General features: G+C 39.5%; 1 protein-coding gene across 1 annotated transcript in view; it reads right to left on the bottom strand.

Moving 5' to 3' along the window:
* Positions 1-2,172: 2,172 nt before the first annotated feature.
* Positions 2,173-20,761, bottom strand: part of sdk1a (sidekick cell adhesion molecule 1a) — an 827,262-nt gene continuing 808,673 nt past the window's right edge. The window contains exons 42-45 of the mRNA XM_060840817.1: positions 14,321-14,458; positions 10,698-10,818; positions 4,284-4,413; positions 2,173-2,712 (exon numbers count right to left, since the gene is read on the bottom strand). Of these exons, the coding sequence (XP_060696800.1) occupies positions 2,434-2,712; positions 4,284-4,413; positions 10,698-10,818; positions 14,321-14,458 (668 nt within the window). The 3' untranslated portion in view covers positions 2,173-2,433. The remainder of the gene's footprint in view (positions 2,713-4,283; positions 4,414-10,697; positions 10,819-14,320; positions 14,459-20,761) is intronic.

Below are 20,761 nucleotides of genomic sequence, written 5' to 3'. Positions count from 1 at the left end.
TATAGAAATAACATTTTTGTATTTTTATTTAAACTGTCCAAATTACTTTGAATAGTTAAGAAATAAGTAGAAAATATATTGTATATCATAAAGTGTATACAAATTTACTGAACATAAAATATAAAAATTGGGATAAATACAAAAAAGAAAAATGCCTTAAGTTACAATAAATAGGTTTGCTATTTGTATTCAAATCAAGATTTTAGTGCAAACTGCATTAAATTAATTTTAGTGACTTTATTCACTGGATTACATAATGTTCTTCATTGGCTGCCTCTAAAAGAGCTCAAAATCCAACAACATTAGCCTGATATATTTAAATATAAACTACCACAAATAAATACACAATTCTAGTGGTTAATTCCAGATTCAAATTCTCAAGTGTCTTTAGTGTGAATTTAACAACATGGTCGTGGAACATAGGCAACATTCCACCCATATGCCATTAAGTTTTACCTTCATTAAAAATTCTTTACCTCACAGTCAGAAAAAAAAATCAAGTTTCCATCAATATGTTTTTTTGCTGAAAATGTTTTTCAATGTCATTGCTTATTTAGATATTAAAATACATTCTATCAGGATTTCACTTTCAGTGATACAATGATGGTTATTGTTAACATAAGTTTGTGATCAAGAATATGGGGTGGTCTTGCCTCAGCACCTTGATTTTAGGTAGAAACTCAGTCTGGTGACAAGAAATTAAATCTGAAGTCTGGTGAGCACATTATTTACTTACTAAGGTGACAGTTTAACGTTTGTAGAAATATTTACAGCTTAAATTCTTTTAAAATTATAACTTAGAAGTAAAAAAAAGAAATGCAACACATTTTGCAAAAGTTCACTTTATATAATAAAATGTATTCAATGAAATGTTAGTAACTTTTTAAAAGAATGTAGTCTTTGATTTGTTGAAAATATGGTAAATTGTGTTTGAGGTCAAAAGAAGAATGCCAGCCAGCTCTAAGAGAAATCCGTGTTCTAAATAGGAAATCATATGCAACAATCCAATTTTTAAAATCCCTTCCTTTTTTTGTTTTTTTATACCTGTCACTGCTTTTAATCTGTTCACCTTCAGGAGGAATAGTCTGGGCCCATTGCTTTCCACAGTTGCACCAGAATGATCTTGAGAGGATATATCTGATTTCAGGAAAGCTCAGGACATGCTTCATCTGTCGACTCCTTTCTAAGTGTCAAACATGCTGATACAGCTGGCACCCTGAGAAATCTCGTATCAACTGAAGGTGCAGAGGCAAACCTAGGGCAACTTAATAGGGGTCTTTTATATGCTACTATATACAGTACTACAGTCAGGAAATGGGCTGAAAATAGTAATTTTTAAGTTCTGGAATTACTGAAGTGATATGTCAGTGCACCTAGTAGGATAAACAGGCATTTCTGAAGAAAGTGTGTAAATGAAAATTTGGAAAACATTCTGTCATTAGTTCCAAACGCTAAGGTGAAAAGTGGTTGGTGTTGACAAGCTGGCAGATGAAGTGAGAAAGAGCAGGCACCTGAAAGTCAGTGCACTCCATAAATCCTGAGAATTAAAACCAAACTGAACTGAGTGCAATTATGAGACTTAATGCAGTTCACTACATGAAAGGAAACTTACTGCAATAGTTTGTGACCTCTCAAACTGTTCAAAAATAGAAGAGGGATGGTAATTATTCTGTTACTTTGTGATAGTTTCCATAAATTCTTAAACAGCAAGTTAACCCACACTCCTTCCTACTGCTTACATTTTCTAAAGAATCAGCAGTATATTCAGAGAATGCTTTCAGAAGTTAGAAAATAATTAAAATGTTTCTATTTCTTTCAGTTGTTTTGTTGGTGGTGGAACTGTAGGTTCGCTAATTTCACAGCATTGAAGTTGCAATGAAACTAGAAGGCAATGATATAAGCTGCCTGAAACATGCCTTTTCGTGCAGTGGGGACATGAGCAGCCTTACAATTTGCTGGAGCACAAAGTGATTCGGTTCAATCTGGGTCTTCCTCTGAAACATCAGTTTTATGCTGTTATGTCAGAAACTTGACTTTCAGACAGAAGTCGTCATAATTCCTTAGGTCTGGTTGGAAGTTTAAAAATAATTTGTTTCATGATAATTTTGATCATTCCACAAAATAATGGATATGATGCAGCGATACCACCATTTCTGAACTAACTTTGGAATAAGGACAAGAGAAAAATGTTCATAGAATCTGTTTCTATTTCTCATTCAAATGATTGGAAAACAGATTTTATAAACACCACTGCTGTATTAGTATCATCAAGTTACTAACATGTAAAAGGCACTTTTTAGGCAGCTATGAAGATGACAATTTCCATTAGATAGCCTTCTTCTGCACTGTGATTGTGTGTCACTTCATCCAGCACGTTGGTCCATTGAGTAAGCAATATTTCAGAAATTGCCTTACTTTGTTCATAATGAATGGTCACACAAAGGAAGAAAACCCAGTCACAGGAGTCCGTGCTCCTGAAGCAGGCTGCCCTGTGGGAGTGTAGGCACCCCCTGTACTCTGCGTCGTGATCACAGTCGGATAGTATGGTTCCTGTTCACCATCTGTGCATTCCTCATAACTGTAGGCGGAAGCTCTTGGAAGGCCTTTGGGCTGTCTCTTCCATGAGTTGAAGTAGGTTGGATCGCTCATATAGTGGTTTACAAATGAGTGTGTGCTTTTTGGCAATTCACCTTCATAATCACTGTCAGTAGCCTGTAAAAGGAGTAATATATTATAGTTTTATTTTGTCCCTGGTTTGTAAGTGACTTTAATTTTATTCCTTAGGTATACCACACAGCAATGGATGAGCTGGCGATCTGATCTAATTACCTCAATGTTAGTACTCAGTCAACCTTTTCGAAATATATCAGAACAAAAACAAAGGCTACCTGTCACGTCTTTTGGATTTTCCCACTAATCTTGTTCCAAGTACTTTGACTCAAATGTTATTTCATAGCTCATCTCAAGTATGTTCACTGCTTGTGATAACTTGCTATGTTCTAGTATTGTGACCAGGATAATCAACAGAAAACCTTCACTTGAATTTCTCTCATGTAGTAGAAACTCCACAGAATCTTTCTCACATTTTTGAACAATGCCATATGGAGATTCAGATTTTAACTAGTCTAAGCAATTGGTGAACGGCTGAATGAACAGCTGCAATGTATCAGCACAATAAAAACGACTTGAATTTATTTGACATCTTTAATGTAACAAAACATTGTAAAATACTTAACAGGAGCATTTCAAAATGAAACATCGTTGCAAGTCTTATTAGGAGATGTATATAGCAGTTGAACAAAAATATGGTGAAAATTTAGAGTTTTGCAGAATGTCTTAAAGGAGTAAGTTGAGGTAGAGAGACAAACAGAAGAAGTGTGGTGGGGTTGAATTCTGAAGTGGTTCAAGAAACTCACCACCACTTTCACAAGAGCAACTAGGGAAGGGCAATAAATGCTGGCCCAGTCAGCAAGGCCCACATTCCATGAGTGAATAAAAATAACACACGGAACGCCTTCCTCATTTCATACAATCACTGAAGTGTTACAGTGCAGAAGGAGTTGATTCTGCCTATCTTGCCTGCACTGGCTCATTAAATATGCATCATTATCCAGTGTTAACCTCCTTTGGACGATTCCTCCATAACCTTGAACATTACTTTTATCCAAATCATCATCCAATGACCTCTTAAATGCCTCAATTGAACATGCTTCCACCACACTTCCATGCATTTGATGTCTATATATGTCCGGAGATCCTGGATGATTTTCACACCTGAACTTGGGTAAGGACAAGGCAGTTGGAGTATCCTGACTGCTGCTGAGGCTGAGATTAGTTGACTCAGCACAAACTGGGGAAGGTACTTGGAATCTTTTTGTTTTGTATCTGAGTTCAGAACGTATTGGACAGTTGAGCAGTCAGGAACGTGTTTAAAACTTCAGTGATAACATTCCCACTCCAAAATGCTGTCCCTGCCTAGATTTGCAAAGCCGATTTTGCCCATATATTACTAAATTTCAATGACAAGATGGAGGTGGTTGGATAAATTATTCAGTCTATTTTCAGCAATCTTGTGGGTACTTGTACAAAAGCTGGACTGACAATGATTCCGTTTCTCCTTATAAAACTTGCAAGTTGCAGCACTCAAAGTGTAAGCATGCAGATAGTACTGTGTATTTGAGGGCAGAAATAAAAGCCTACATTGTGACTATGTTCCTTCACTGGTTGGGCTGTGGTATGCTTTTCTCAGGAAACAGAAAACTAAATGGAGGAATGAATATTACCTCTGACTCTGATATTTCTGTGGGTTTCTCTGTCAGAGTCGTGCTCTCTGTTAGCACAATTCCATTGTAGTTATTACATAAATCCTCATCAGAATAGCGTAACCCTCCTGGACTGGGCCTGGGTGGAAACCTTGCAACACAGTGGAAAAAAAAAATTATAAATATCAACATCTCCTTCAATCAACACTTTTGAAATGTCATTTTATGTTTTAATAATCATGTCACATTAAAATACCATTTTAGAATACAGTGCTAAACCTTTTGCTCATAGTTATGCTAGGTGGTGACTATAGACAAGTGTGGTTTAATTTGCTATTGCAGCATGATATACAGTCTGTTTTTCTATAGCATGATGGTTGTGTTCGTGTGCAACCCACATTACAGAAAAACTGTGCTTTAGAAACAGCGCTTAAAGTGTTGGTGCTGTAATTGCATTACAGCTAACACACACTTTAAAAGTTTGTGCTGTAGAAACAGCATCCCCAATTCATCAATCACTTTGCAGTGCATTTGTGTTGACGAAATGTGAGTTATAACAGAACGACCTGTATAAATAATATTGGCGATGTTTTAAAACATTTCTTTTTGGTTGGAGAAAAGATTCACTGTGTTGTCAAACTAGGTTTTAAAATAATTTCAAAATACAAACAGAAATTCCTTGATCCAAGTGATATCATACAATAGCTGAGCACAGCGACTAGAAGCCCCAACAATATCCTGTCCACAGTGCTGAAGACTTTTGTGCTCCAGAATAAGTTGTTCCTGTATAGCTATGTCACCTACACTACAAAATAGAAATTAGTTTAGTAATATCCTCTTCATAAAAAGTGGGGCAAACTCAACTACAATTATTGCTTAATAAGTTTACTCTCCATCAGCTGCAAAGTTTTGGAAGGTATCATTGACAGTCCAAATCAAGCAGCATTTACTCACCAACAACCTCACCAAATATCATTGTTCACCTTGGGTTCTGCCGGGGACACTTGGTTGAAGGCTATATTTAAGCATTCAAACACACAAACGTGAGCTAATTGCAGGGTGATATGGGGATGACTGAATTTGACATCAATGAATGTGGCATAGACATGCCTCAATAAAATTGAAGTCAATAGAAATGGAGAAAATTTCCATAGTTTGGAATCATAGTTGGCACAAAAAAAATGGTTTCAGTTGTCAGAAGTCAATCATCTCAACCCAGGATATTGCTGTTGGAATTCCTCAGGGCAATGTCTTAGGTCCTTCAATCTTTAGTTGTCTCAATAATAACCTTCCCTCTATCATAAGATCAAAAGTGATGACTTGCTGATGAGCGAATAGTGTTCAGTCCTATTTCCAACATCCTAGGTAACAAAGCAATCCAATTGCATATGGAGCATCGCCTGACAACATTTATATATGCGCTTATGTGGCAAGTAACATTCGCACCACACAAGTGTCAGGCTGCCATGAAGAATGTAATTATCTCCCCTTGACACTCAACAGCTTTACCAAAATTAACAGTCTGGCTTGGGTTGTTTGTATTAGGGCGGGTTCATGTCAACAAGAAGCTCAACTGGAAGAGAAACATAGATACTCTGGTAAAGAGGACGGAGCTGACAATTCTTTGGCAAGTTACTCCCCTCTTGTTTCATCAAAAACTTTCCACCAAATACAAGGCATCAGTCAGGAGTGTGATGGAATACTTTCCACTTGCCTGGATGATAGCAGCAACTTTTTTTTATTCCTTTAGAGAACGTGGGCTTCACTAGCCGGGCCAACATTTATTGTCTCTCCCAACCTGCTCTCGAGAAGATGCTGGCGATCTGTCTTCTTGAATCAGTGCAGTTCATTTGCTAAAGGCACACTTCCAGTGTTTTCAGGGAGCAAGTCCCAGAATTTTGAAAAAGTGACACAAAAGTAATGGCAATATATTTCCAAATCAGGATAATGAGTAGCTTGGAAAGGAACTTACAGGTGGAGTATTTCCAGGAATATGCTGCCTTTTATAGCAGTACATTTCTGTTGTTGTATTCTAGCCCTCTTGAAATGATTGCTAACACTGTACTTGACTTCCTAACTGCCAGATGAACTTGCATGTTAACCTTAAGACAATCCTGAAGGAGAACACCAAAGTTTCCTTGTGCTTTAGATTTCCAAAGCCTTTCCCTATTTAAAAATTAGTCTATGCCTCTATTCTTCCTCCCAAAATGCATGACCTCACACTTTCCCACATTGTATTCCATCTGCCCTTTCTTTGCCCACTTTCCTAGCCTGGTCAAGTCCATTTGCAGGCTCCCTGTTTTCTCAATATTCCTATTCCCCCCCAACTGTCTTTGTGTCATCTGCAAATTTAACAACAGTGCCTTCAGTTTGTCCAGATCATTAATGTATAACGTGAATAGTTGTGGTCCCAACACAGATCCCTGGGTAACTCCATTAGTCACTTGCTACTACTCTGAACACCACCCCTTTATTCCTACTCTCTGTCTTCTGCCAGTCAGCCAATCTTCTATTCATGCCAGTACCTTGCCCCTAACACTATGGGCTCTTATCTTATTTAGCAGCCTCTTATCCAGCACCTTGTCAAAGGCCTTCTAGAAATCTAAATAGATCATGTCTGCTGGCTTTCCTTTGTCAAATTGCTTGTCAACCCAAGTTTAGATATTGTCTAAGTCTTGCTGCAATTGGATTCGACTACTTCAGTAATTGAAGAGTCCCAAACAATGCTGAACATTGAGCAATCATCAGCAAACATCCCCAATTCTGACCTTATAATGGAGTAAAAGTCATTGTTCAAACAGATGAAAATGGTTGGGCCTGGGAAATTACTATGGGGAACATTTGCTAAGATGTCCTGGAATTGAGAAGTCTGACCTCCAACAAGTTCTTTGGTGCTAGAAATGACTCCAACCAATGAAGAGTCTCTCCTCCGATTCCCAGTGTTTGCTAGTTTTCCTTGATGCTGCACTTGGTCAAATGTAAGGTTGATGTCAAGGGAGGTCACTTTTACCTTACATCAGCAATTCAGCTCTTTTGTCCATGTCTGAACCAAGGCTATAATGAGGTCAGGAGCTGAATGGTGTCGGCAGACCCCAAACTGAGTGTCAGTGAGCAGTTTATTGTTTAGCAAATGCACCTTGATAGCACTTTGATGACTCCTTCCATCACTTTACTGATAACTGAGAGCAAACCGATGGGATGGAAGCTAGCTGGGTTGGAATTGTCCTGCTTTTTGTGTGCAGGAAATACCAGGTTAATTTTCCATATCGTAACATAGATGCTAGTGTTGTAGTGGTACCGGAACAGCTTGGCATGGGCATGGCAAATTTTAGAATATAAGTCTTCAGGACCATTGCAGTGGTGATAGGGCCAATCATCTTTGCAGTATCCAGTGCCTCATGTGGAATGGATTGAATTGGCTGAAGACTGTGATGCTGGAAATCTCCACACCAGGTGGTAGAGATGGATCAGCCACTTGGAGCTTCTGGCTGAAGACTGTTGCAAATGACTTCAGCCTTACCTTTTGTACACTGTTGGGCTACCCCATTATTGAAGACAAAGAAAATGAAGACGACGATGAAAAAGAAGAAAACCTTCCTCTAGTGAGTGTTTAATTGTCCATCACCATCGACAACTGAATGTGATGGCTCTCAGAGCATAGGCCTGATCCTTTGGATGTGGAATTACTTAGCTGTGTCTATTGCTTCTTTTTTTTGTTGTTTGGCTGTAGCTTCTCTTTGCACTGCTCCTGGCGTGTCCTTCTGCACTTTTCATTAAAGTAGGCGAGTGGTGGATATGCTGAGCCATGAAGTTACAGATTGTGTTTGATTATGATTTTGCTGCTGTTTATGACTCCATCAATTTGGTCAGTAATGGTGCTGCTGAGCCACTCTTGGTGACGGAATAGAAGTCCCCCACCCAGAATACATTCTGTCTCTTGCTAACCTCAGTGCTTTCTCTAAGTGGTGTTCAACATGGAGGAGACTTGATTTATCAGCTGACAGGGGAGCCAAAAATGCCAATCTGTGGGAGTTTGCCTTGCCCAGATTTGACCTGATGCCATGAGGCTTCATGGGATCTAGAATCTGCCGTGCACTACCTGCTGTTGGACAGGACATATGTGGGGATGGTGATGGTGATATCTGGTGCATGGTACAATTTTGTGAGTATGAGTATGTTAGCCTGTCGTCTGATTAATCTGTGTGATGCCTCTTCCAATGGTGGCACTAGCCCCAGACATCAGTTGTTAGGAGGGCCAAGTTTGCCAATATCATTTTCAATGCCTTGATCACCTGTCCAGTGTCATTCCTTTGAGACTTTTTAGTGGTTTGTTACATGTGGGTGGCTTGATGGCTATTTCAGAAGGCAGCTAAAAGTCAACCACACTGATGTGAGTCACATACAGGCCAGAACAGGTCAGGGTGGCAGATTTCCTTCCCTAAAGGGAAGTTGCATTTTTATAACAATTGATCATGAGACTTTTAATTACAAATTTTTCTTTTCTTTAAATATAAAATTCACCTTCTGCTGCAGTGGGATTTGAACCCAGACTGCCAGAACATCACCTGGTTCTCTGAATTACTAGTGACAATACCACTACAGCATCACCTCCCACCACTCTAACAACATTCAAAAACAGTGACATCATCTAGGGCAAAGCAGACTATTTGCTTGGCAACCCAAGGGGCACCTTAAACATTCAGTCCCTCCATCACTGGCATATGGCTGCAAAGTGCATCGTCTATACATTCCAGCAACTTGCTAAGTCTTCAACAGCACCTCTCAAATATTTGACCTCAACCAACTCGTAGGACAAGGGAAGCAAATGCATAGGAATATTGCCTCCAAGTTAAATAGCATTTAATGTGGAAATGTATCACTATTTCTCACTGATGCTGGGTTGAAATCCCCTCACTTCCTTCCCAACAGCACTACAGATGTACTGGCATCACAGGGACTGCAGCAGTTAGGTTGGGCAGCAAATGCTGGTTTTGCAAGTGACACAAAAATCTGCAGATCATAAAAACAAAAATGATCAGGCAGCATCAGGAGGAAAGATAACTTCATGCTTCACGTCAGTGACCTTTAGCCAGAACTGCTGCCTGACCTGATTAGTATTTCCCACACCTATTGCTTTTCTTCCATGTTTGTAGTTGCTTCACTATTTTGATTTTGTTTAAAAGGTGCTTCAATGCTTTGGGCAGTTTTTACCTCAAGTCAAATTAAATGTTAGGACACTGAAAAATAATGAAAATCTACTGACTTAAAACATCTGGGACCAATATAATGGAGCCACTGGGAGTGAAAATCATAGCAGGCTATGAGACATAAGAGTCAGAATCTTGGCTTCTTGATGGCAGGTTGAGTTTAAGGTAGTAATGTAGTAGCATTTTGAGACTCATGGTGTTCAGTGGCTGCATCATCTTTCCCTTTGTTTGCATGCTATGCTTACTCATTCAATCACAACCTCACATCTTCAAAGTTAAAATCCACACAACACCAGGTTATAGTTCAACAGATTTATTTGGAATACCAGCTTTCGGAGCACTGCTCCTTCATACAACCACCTGATGAAGGAGCAGCACTCTTAAAGCTAGTGCCTCCAAATAAACCTGTTGGACTATAACCTGGTGTTGTGTGATTTTTAACTTTGTACACACCAGTTGAACATCGCCATTTCCAAATCATCACATCTTCAATATTAAGTTAGTGGTAAACCAGAAATTCTTGCCATTTGACTGGCTAAACATAACATTCTGATCCGAAGTAAGTGACTGTGTTTCTTGAACATGGAGGAAAAAGGTGACGAGAGTAGGGGAAGGAGGGGTGGGGGTGTGGCAGGGGGTGAGTAATAAGCAGGGAGTCTGAACACGTTATTGATGAGTGAGTGAGGAGCTGGATCTCAAGAAATGACAGAGAATTATGAGGATTGAATGATGGGTGGTAGAAGGAGATTTTGATCTACAAGGAAGGACGCAAACCTTCCAAATTTACTACCCCCACCCCCACCCCGCAGCTGACTAGTTTCCTCCCATGTGGCTTGTTCTGTAGCTCTTTCAGAATTCAACCAGAGCTCCACCTGTTAATGGGTTTGGTCACTTCCAGGCTGCCCAGTCTAGTCACATGATCTATCATGTGCTGTGTGGCCATCCCCAATCTTTAAAATTACCATGAAATTCTGGAGTATGCCAGCTCCAAACACACAACCAGAAATGGTGTGCATTTCCTCCTGTCACTGTTGGAACCTATGCCTCAATGATTAAATTCCTCCCTACATAGGTGTGGCAATACCTCCTCTGAGTATTTCGAACATATTCAGTTTTTTATTCAGAGAACCCCTGTCCTGCACCTTCCAAAGCATGAAACTGTAGAAACTGCAATAAAAGTAAGTTAAACACAAACAAAACTCAGCTGTAGTCTGGTGACAATACTTACTTGCTGCCATTCTTCTTACAGAAATTGCTCTTGACAGTTAAATGTCTGCTGTTCAGTTCCAGTGAAGTAAATCCTCCATTATCTAAGGTGAGAGTTTCTTCCACATTTGTACTACTTTTACCTAAAGCACAAAATAGCTACAGTAAATAAAGAAAGGGCTTTTTGTTGCTAAATAACACAAAAAAACTTGATTTATGGCCCATTTATAATTAATGGAGAGAAAACCTAGTCCTACTTCTACTCTAGTGTAAGTTTAAACTTATGGCTTTGTCCAAATAAAACATACGATTGGAAATAAAACCGGGTTCAAGCAAAAATTAAGAGTTACAGAACAAGCTTCAGTGCTTTTAGTTTAAAGGACACAATGACAATGGAAAGGGGCATTGATTTGAAGATTTGTAAAATAACAATTTATTATGGGAATTGTCGATAGTGAATCAAATAAAATGTTGTCGTATGACAAGGCCATTATATAGATTGTGCAATATACTTTCTGCAGTTAAAAGGAGCTGTTTATATATTGCATTCAAAGCCACAAAGTCCAATTATTCTAAGTAACCACAAACTGAGGCCAATCAAAGTTTATTTGCTATTTGCTTAATAATGGCATACTTGTAAACTTCTAGTACCCACTGAGGGGAAAAAAAACTCAACATAACTGCCTTTCTTCTCTTTATTTTGAAACAATTTTCACAACTGCAGCAGATTTTCTGAGTGTTGTATATCATAGAATACCAGAATTGTTAAGGTGCAGAAGGAGGCCATTTGGCCCATGGTGCCTCCAGCTATTCTATTATCCAGTTCCAACCTCTTACCTTTTTCCCATATCCCTGCACACCATCTCTATCCAAATAATCATTTAACACACTAATGTGTATGATGTACATGGAATAAAAATTGGAAAGCTAACAAATAAATTATTTACAACAGAAATCATAAATGAAGCAAAATTTAAGAACCTGTTTGAGGATACAAGAGACAAGTTCTGGGATGTAGGTGAAGGTGAAGTCAAATGGGAGACTTTTAAAGGAGGAAAGCGATACTATAAAGCTTGTTAAGGGGCAAGGCCGTAGAAGGTCAGAAATACTGGACTGGAGGGAGGAGGACATACAATAAGCACAAAACGTGGAAACTGGGATGAGTTGGTAAAAATTAGACAAATATGAGAAAGATTATGGGGAGATTTGAAAGCAAGGATAGCCTTTGAGTACAATGTTCTTGGAGTCTGGAAGCCATGAAATGACTGTTTAGATAAAGGACTTAGCAAGAACAAGATATGACAAGTAGAAATCTGGTTGAATTGCAGTTTATATAAGGTACAGCTTGGAATGTCGGTGAGGAAGCTGGGAAGATATTAAGCCTGGAGTGGCTTTTTGGGTTTCAGCTTAAATCTGCAAAGGATAGAAATAGATCTCACTGTTATAGAAGAAGCTGACAATTTTGAGGATGAATTGGGATACTGAATTTCAAACTCACTGAGTTCAGCCTCAGTAAATACTTTTTGTCAGAGGTGAACATAATGTGTTTGGTCCTGCTCCACTGCAATTTCACAGGAGTAACAAAGAGCATCACAGACAGTGACAGAGAAGTAAAATTGGTCGTTAATGTCATAAACATAGAATCACAGAATGTTATAGCACAGGAAGAGACCATTCAGCTTATCACATTTGTACTGACTGTCTTCAAGAACAAGTCACCTAGTCCCAGTCTCCCACCATTTCCCTCCAGGCCTGCATTATTTTTCTATTCAGATAATACAATCTCCTTTAAAAACTATGATTGAATCTTTCTCAGACTCCCAGGCAGTCCATCCAGATTTTGACCACCGCATGAAAAAAAGTATTCTCTTCAAGGCACTTTCTTTTTTGTTACTCAGCCTAAGTCAGCATCCTTGGTTTCCTTTCTGCCAAAGGAAAGTTTCTCCTGAGCTTCTCACTCTAGACCCCTTGTGATTTTGAAAACCTCTTTCAAGTTCCTCAATCTTCTATTCATAGAATTTTACAGTACAGAAGGTGGCCATTCGGCCCATCGTGTGTGTACCGGCTCCAGAAAAAGCTACCCAACTAGTCCCATTTTCCAGTCCTATTTCCATAGCCCTAGAAATTCATCACTTCCCAATATATATCCAGCTCCCTTTTGTAACCCTATGTGGAATCTGCCTCCATCACTCTCCCAGGCAGTGCATTCCAAATCCTAATAACTTTCTGAGTAAAGAAGTTTCTCCTCATCTCCTAGGTCTCTTGCTGACAATCTTAAAATTGTGACCCTAGTTACTGACATAGCACGTTGTAGAAACATAATATCCTTCTTTACTCTGTTAAAATTGTTCAGAATTTTGAACACCTCAATAAGTTAATCTCTTAATCTTCTCTGCTTCAAAGCAAATGAGCCCAATTGCTCTAATCTTTCTTTGTATCTAAAATTCCGCATTCCTGGTATCACTTGAGTAAACAGAAACAGAAATCTCAGAGCAATCTCAGCTTTTCAAATCTATTCATGTAATGGAGATGTCCCATTAATGGAATCATTCTCATAAATAATTCCTGCATTCTCTTTATAATTTTTCAATCCTCCTTGAAGGATGGTGATCACAATTGGACACAACATTCCAGTTGAGGCTAGACTAGTATTTAATAAAGATTCACCATAACTTCATTGCTTTTGTAGTCCATGTCACAATTTATAAAACCCTGAATTCGGTATGCCTTATTAATCCCTTTCTCAGTCTGTTTTGACATCAATGATTTTTGCCTGTACTTAAGAATCCTCCGCCTGCATCCCATTTACACTTATATCTTGTCTTTTGTATTGCCTCCCCCTGTTCTTGCTACTAAAATGTATTGAATTATGCTTCTTTACATTAAGTCTCATCCCACATGCCCACTCATTCCATCGGCCTCTCTATGTTTTCCTGAAGTTTATTTCTTTCCTGGTTCACGATACTTGCAAGTTTTGTGTCAGCCCTGGAAAAGGGGAAGGTGCCAGAGGACTAGAAAGTTGTAAAAGTGATTCCTCCATCTCTGTAAGGACACAGGGGCATCTACTGTAACCACAGAAGGAGTTATTATACTTTCAGATAATGCCCCTAAGGGACAGTCAATGTGAGGAATATCAAGGAGCTAAGGATAGAGTGCAAGATTTTGTTAGGATTCACTCTGCACATTGGAAAGTAGATGTATTAATTCCATTAGCACAGGAGTGGAACTATGGAAGGACAATGCACCAGTGAGGACAGAGTGATGAATTGCCAACATTGCTGAGAACTCACACTTCTGTTTGTATCAATCACATTTATGACTTCTGTGTAGAATAATCGTGATGCATTGAATGTGATGGAAACGAAATTCAATGGATTTAAACAGGCAATTGCAGAGTTGGGTTACAATGTTACTTATGAGGACTTTAAAAGGGGAGATTAGAAATAGATGTTAATATACCAAGATGAGGATGATTAATGCCCACCAGACTATGACATTGTAAACAGACACTGAGATTGTCAAGTTTTGCATTACCTTTATATTCAGTTGAATAACAAAGAGTTCTGAGACACTTCTGAATTTGTAAAATTTGAAGCAATGTTGATTATTACAAGTTTCCATTCTACAAGCCGGTGAATATCTTACCAGTATTGTTCTTGTACTTCTTGCTCTGTCCATGTAGGATCAGTCCAAATACCATGAGCAGAATGAGAATAAGGCTGCATAGAGCCATCACCACCAGAAACCACCACTCTTCATAAAATGGAGGTTTTCCCAGTTGAGCTGGAAGAAAATGCACAGCAAAAGTTTAGACATAAGCAATTGCTATCTAATATGAAAGATCTCTACCATCTCATTTCCTTCACTCTCAATTTCTTTACAGCATACAGTTGGAGGGACTGCATGCAACTTGTTCATATCAAACAACTGCAAATTCCCAACATGGCTTAGATACTGCAGGCACTGAAGTTGTATGCTGCACCAACTTGAACAAAGGAACAAGAGTAGGCTACATAGACCAGCTCTGTTCTACCAGATAATGAAACTTCACATTTGTCCATATTGAAATCTAATTGTCATGGATTTATTTTATCTAATAATATTTGTAATTTTATATTTCTATCTATGTTGCTTATAACTCTAAGTTATAAATAATCATCTAAGTTATTAATAATGAATATATAAATATGGTAACTTCTTGACACATTTACAGTTCCCTTTGAGACACTACTAATCATATCCTGCCCCTTATTCCTAATCTCGGTCTACTAAAACTTATGACATTTTCTAACCAGGTCAGTAGTTCATCTTCAAGTTCATAAGCTTTAACTTCAGGGTGTAGGTTTGCTCGCTGAGCTGTAGGTTTGATATCCAGACGTTTCATTACCTGGCTAGGTAACATCATCAGTGGGGACCTCCAAGTGAAGTGAAGCTGTTGTCTCCTGCTTTCTATTTATACCTTTCTCCTGGATGGTGTTCGTGGTGATGTCATTTCCTGTTCGTTTTCTGAGGGGTTGATAGTTGGCATCTAGATCTATGTGCTTGTTTATAGCGTTGTGGTTGGAATGCCAGGCCTTTAGGAATTCTCTGGCATGTCTTTGCTTAGTCTATCCCAGGATAGATGTGTTGTCCCAGTCGAAATGGTGTTTTTTTTCATCCGTGTGTAGGGCTATGAGGGGAGGGGGTCGTGTCTTTTTGTGGCTAACTGGTGTTCATGTATCCAGTTGGCTAACTTTCTTCCTATTTGTCTTACGTAGTGATTGTGGCAGTCCTTGCATGGAATTTTATAGATGACGTTGGTTTTGTCCATGGGTTGTACTGGGTCTTGTAAGTTCATTAGTTTTTGTTTGAGAGTGTTAGCGGGTTTGTGTGCTAATAGGATTCCGAGGGGTCTTAGTAATTTGGCTGTCATTTCTGAAACTTCTTTGATGTATGGTAAGATGGTTAGGGTTTCTGGCTGTGTTCTGTCTGCTTGTCGTGGTTTGTTCTTGAGGAATCTGCGCACTGTGTTTTTTGAGTATCCGTTCTTCTTGAATATGTCGTATAGGTGGTTCTCCTCTGTTTTTGGAAGTTCGTCTGTGCCGCAGTGTGTGGTGGCTCGTTGGAATAGTGTTCTGATGCAGCTTCATTTGTGTGTGTTGGGATAGTTGCTGGTGTAGTTGAATATTTGGTCAGTGTTTGTCGGTTTTCTGTATACGCAGGTTTGTAATTCTCCCTTGTCCTTTCTTTCTACTGTGACGTCCAGAAATGCGAGTTTGTTGTCAGTTTCTTCCTCCTTGGGTGAACTTTATGCCTGTGAGGGTGTTGTTGATGATGTTAAGTGTCTCTTCTATCGTGTTTCGTTTTGTGATGACAAAAGTGTCATCTACGTAGCGAACCCAGATTTTTGGTTTGATGATTGGTAGGGCTGTTTGTTCTAGCCTTCGCATTACCGTTTCTGCTATGAATCCTGATAGCGGAGATCCCATGGGTGTGCCGTTGGTTTGTTTGTAGACTATGTTGTTGAAAGTGAAGTGGGTGGTGAGGCACAGGTCCACTAGCTTCATGATGTTTTTGTTGGTAATGTGATTGATGGTCTGTTCTAAAAGTCTGGCGATTGTTTCCTTTGCCAGGTCGATGTTGATGGAGGTGAACAGTGCTGTTACATCGAATGAGATCATTGCTTCGTCTTCCTCTATTTTGGTGTTTTTGATGATTTTTAGGAATTCCTGGGTGGAGTGGATGGAGTGTTGTGACTCTTCTACTAGGTATTTCAGTCTTGCATGTAGTTCTTTGGCCAGTCTGTAAGTTGGTGTTCCAGGTAGTGAGACTATGGGTCTGAGGGGGGCTCCTGGTTTATGGATTTTTGGTAATCCGTAGAATCGTAGGATGTTGGTCTTGTCGGGTTTCATTTTCTGGAATTCTGTCTTGTTTAATTGTCCAGAATTGTGTAATTTTCTTAGGAGATATGTAATTTTTATTTCCTAATTGTGGGGTGGGGTCTAGCAGCACCTTTTGGTAGGTGTTGATGTATGACAGCCAGACTACTGAGACCCCTCGGAATCCTAGTAGCACACAAACCTGCCAACCTTCTCAAACAAAAACTAACAAACTTAAAAGACCTAGTACAACCCATGGACAAAACCAACATCATCTATAAAATTCCATGCAAGGACTGCCACAAACACTACGTAGGACAAACAGGAAGAAAATTAACCACCAGGATACATGAACACCAGCTAGCCACAAAAAGACACGACCCCCTCTCCCTCATAGCCCTACACACGGATGAAATAAAAACACCATTTCGACTGGGACAACACATCTATCCTGGGACAGGCTAAGCAAAGACATGCTAGAGAATTCCTAGAGGCCTGACACTCCAACCACAACGGCATAAACAAGCACATAGATCTAGATGCCAACTATCAACCCCTCAGAAAACGAACAGGAAATGACATCACCACAAACACCATCCAGGAGAAAGATATAAATAGAAAGCAGGAGACAACAGCTTCACTTCACTTGGAGGTTGCCACTGATGATGTTACCTAGCCAGGTAATGAAATGTCTGGATATCAAACCTACAGATCAGCGAGCAAACCTACACTCTAAACCTCAACATGGACCACAAACCTTCACAAACCTTGCTTTAACTTCAGCTAACAGTTTGAAATGAAACACTTTACTGAGTGTCTTCTGGATACTCATATAAATAACATCCCTATTTGCTATATTAGTCACATCTTCAAAGAACTTGACTGGGTTCATAAGGTATGATCTATACTTTACAAATGCATACTTGCTCTTTCTTGTCAGTTGAAAATTGGAAAAGCATTTAGTTGCTGATTTCTTAATTACATACTTCCAAGTTTCTGACATCAGATGTGAGGTCAATTGGTCTATTAATTCCCAGGTTTCCCTCTCTAATTTTCATAAATAGTGGAAGAATATGTGAAAGGAAGATTCTTGAGTCAAGAGACAGTTAGGGCACCTGCAGTGCTCTCATCCAGCATGACCTAACTGGTCATCATCCAACATGACTTAACAGGGGGGAATTGCTGCCTTTTAGTGTCATTATTTCATTAATTCATTTTTGTTATTTTTATTAATATAGTTTCAGCAACCCCTGATCCTGCTTCAACATTAGCTACCTTGACAATGTACAACGTGACATCCTTTTCATCTAGTGCTTTATTTAAATTACTCAATACGATCTCTAAACTGTAGTTTTCATTTAATATATCATGATCAGCTTTTACAGGACCGTGTTGCCCCACCACACTCTTTTGTTTCTAACGTAGTTATCATTTTTGGCTTTAATTTTAATATTCCTTGCAAATTTATCATATTCAAGTCATGAAGATTTTATGGTTTATTTTGTCACCTTTGTTGCAGTTCCCTCAAACAGCAGTATCTTTGTTTCTACATCTTTGTATGCTTTTCCTTTTAATTTTTGATTGCCTTTGTTCTCAAAAATCAAATGACACCAGGTTATAATCCAACAAGTATATTTGAAATTGCAAGCTTTCAGAGCTCAGCTCCTTCCTCAGGCATGGCATGACAGGAAGGTATGAGACACAGTATTTGAAAGCAAAAGGTTAACAACATTAAAACTAGCTGCCCGTGATGAATCCTTTAATCAGTTAGGAGGTAGACTGCTGAAAAAATGTGCAAACTTAAGATCCCTGCCAAGTCTTTGTCCCTAGATAATTAAAGGTTTTAATCAATGCACAAGAGGTGATATCTTAGGTTAGACAATGCAGTTTAGATGTGAGGTCCCACTTATTCACTTTAACTGAGGTCCAATTTTATTTTTTTGACAGAAAGGAATTTTGAATGAAGTGTCTGTGTGTGTGTGTGTGTGTGTGAGAGAGAGAGAATTTTTGAGAGTGGGAGAGATAGAGTGTGTGTTTATGTGTGTGTGTGAGAGAGAGAGAGAGAGAGACAGAGACTGTGAGTGAGAGAGAGTGAGTGAGTGAGTGAGTAAGTGAATAAGAGAGAGTGTGTGTGTGTGTGTGAGAGACAGAGACATAGAAAGTGTGCGTGCACTTGAGAGAGTGAGTGTATGTGCGTGCGTGTGTATATGTGAGTGCATGTATGAATATTTTTGTGGGTGAGAGGGTCTGTGTAAGTGTGCAAGTGTGAGAGTATATAGTGTGATGGGGTTATCCGTAGTGTGACATGAACACAAGATCACGGTTGAGGCCATCCTCATATACAAAACGTAGCTATCAACCTCTGCTCAGTGATTTTCCATTGTTATATATTTCGAAGTCTGCCTTGGAGGTTGCTCATTCAAAGATTGGAGGCTGACTGTCCTGGATTGCTGAAGAGTTCCTCACTGGGAGGGAACCTTCTGTGTGTTCATCATTGTATGGTGTCCATTCATCCATTGTCGTAGTGTCTGCATGGTCTCACCAATGTACCATGCCTCAGGTCATCCTTCCCTGCATTGTATAAGATAGTCGACATTGACCGAGTCACATGAGTACCTGCCCTGGTCACACACATCTCCAACAAAGGCAGACACCTCAGCATCACACTCTACTGCAAGCCTATGGATAACTTCATGATGCTACATGTCTTGAGCTTCCACCCTAAACATATTAAAACAGCCATCCCCAAAGGACAAGGTCTACGCATACAAAGGATCTACTCAGATGGAGGGGAATGTGATAGACAGCTGAGGATGTTGAAGGATGCACTCATAAGAACAGGATCCGATGCTCAGCTAATGGATCGCCAATTCCGTAGTACCACAGTGAAAAACCGTAATGACCTCTTCAGAAAACAGACAGGGGATACGATCAGATACCGGACCCTTCATCATCCAGTACTTCCCTGGAGCGGAGAAACTGCACCATGTTTTTCGCAGTCTTCAACACATCATGGATGACGATGAATGTCTTGCTACAACCTTCCTTACGTCTCCACTTCTCAGCTTCAAACAACAGGTGAACTTTAAACACACTATTGTTCACAACAAACCATCTAGCCTTTAGGACAACATCAATCACAACACCTCACAACCTTGCCATGGCAACCACTGCAGGACATGTCAGATCATCAACATGGATGCTACCATCACACATGGAAGCACCACTCACCATGTACACGGCAGATACTCATGTGACTCAGCCAATGTCGTCTATCTTATACAATGCAGGCAAGGATACCCTGAGGTATAGTACATTGGTGAGACCATGCAGACATGACAGCAATGGATGAATGGACATTGCACAATAATCAACACACAGAGGGGTTCCCTCCGAGTGGGGGAACACTTTAGCAGTCGAGGATATTCAGCCTTCGATCTTCGAGTGAGCGACCTCAAAGTCCTCAAAAATCTTTGGGAGATGCAACAATGCAAAATCGCTGAACAGAGGTTGATAGCTAAGTTCCATACCCACGGGGATAGTCTCAACCGTGATCTTGTGTTCATGTCACACTACAAATAATCCCACTACACTATATATTTCCAAACAAGACTCTCTCATACACACTCACACAGACCCTCTCCCACACGCACATTCACACATCCATACACCTGCACAACTCTCTCTCTCAAATGCATGCACACGCTCTCACATACACACTCACTGGGGGGAATTATTTCTTTCAAGATTCTTTTCTGTCAAAAAAACACACAAAACGTGGGGTGGGGGGAATTATTTTATTCAAGACTCTATTCTGTCAAAAATTAAAACCACACCTCAGCTTAAAACATAGACAGATTTTAAGGGGTACCTCACACCTAAACTGCATTGTCTAACCTGAGATATCACCTCTTGTACCTTGACAAAACCTTTAATTAGCTAGGGACAAAGACTTGAAAGGAATCTGGATTTAGCATTTTTTTCAGCAATCTATCTCGTAACTGATTAAAAGATTCAGTAAAGGCAGCTAGTTTTAAAGTTGTTAACTTTTTGCTTATAAATACTTTGGCTTATTCCTCCCTGTCATACTACGCTGAAGGAAGAAGCAGAGCTCTGAAAGCTTGTAAATTCAAATAAACCTGTTGGATAATAACCTGTGTCGTTTGATTTTTGACTTTGCCCACCCCAGTCCAACACTGGCATCTCCACATTTTCTTATCGTTTATGG

The sequence above is a fragment of the Hemiscyllium ocellatum genome, chromosome 20, assembly GCF_020745735.1.
Source record: "Hemiscyllium ocellatum isolate sHemOce1 chromosome 20, sHemOce1.pat.X.cur, whole genome shotgun sequence".
Classification (NCBI taxonomy): Eukaryota; Metazoa; Chordata; class Chondrichthyes; order Orectolobiformes; family Hemiscylliidae; genus Hemiscyllium; species Hemiscyllium ocellatum.
This window is presented reverse-complemented; position numbering and strand designations above follow the sequence as displayed.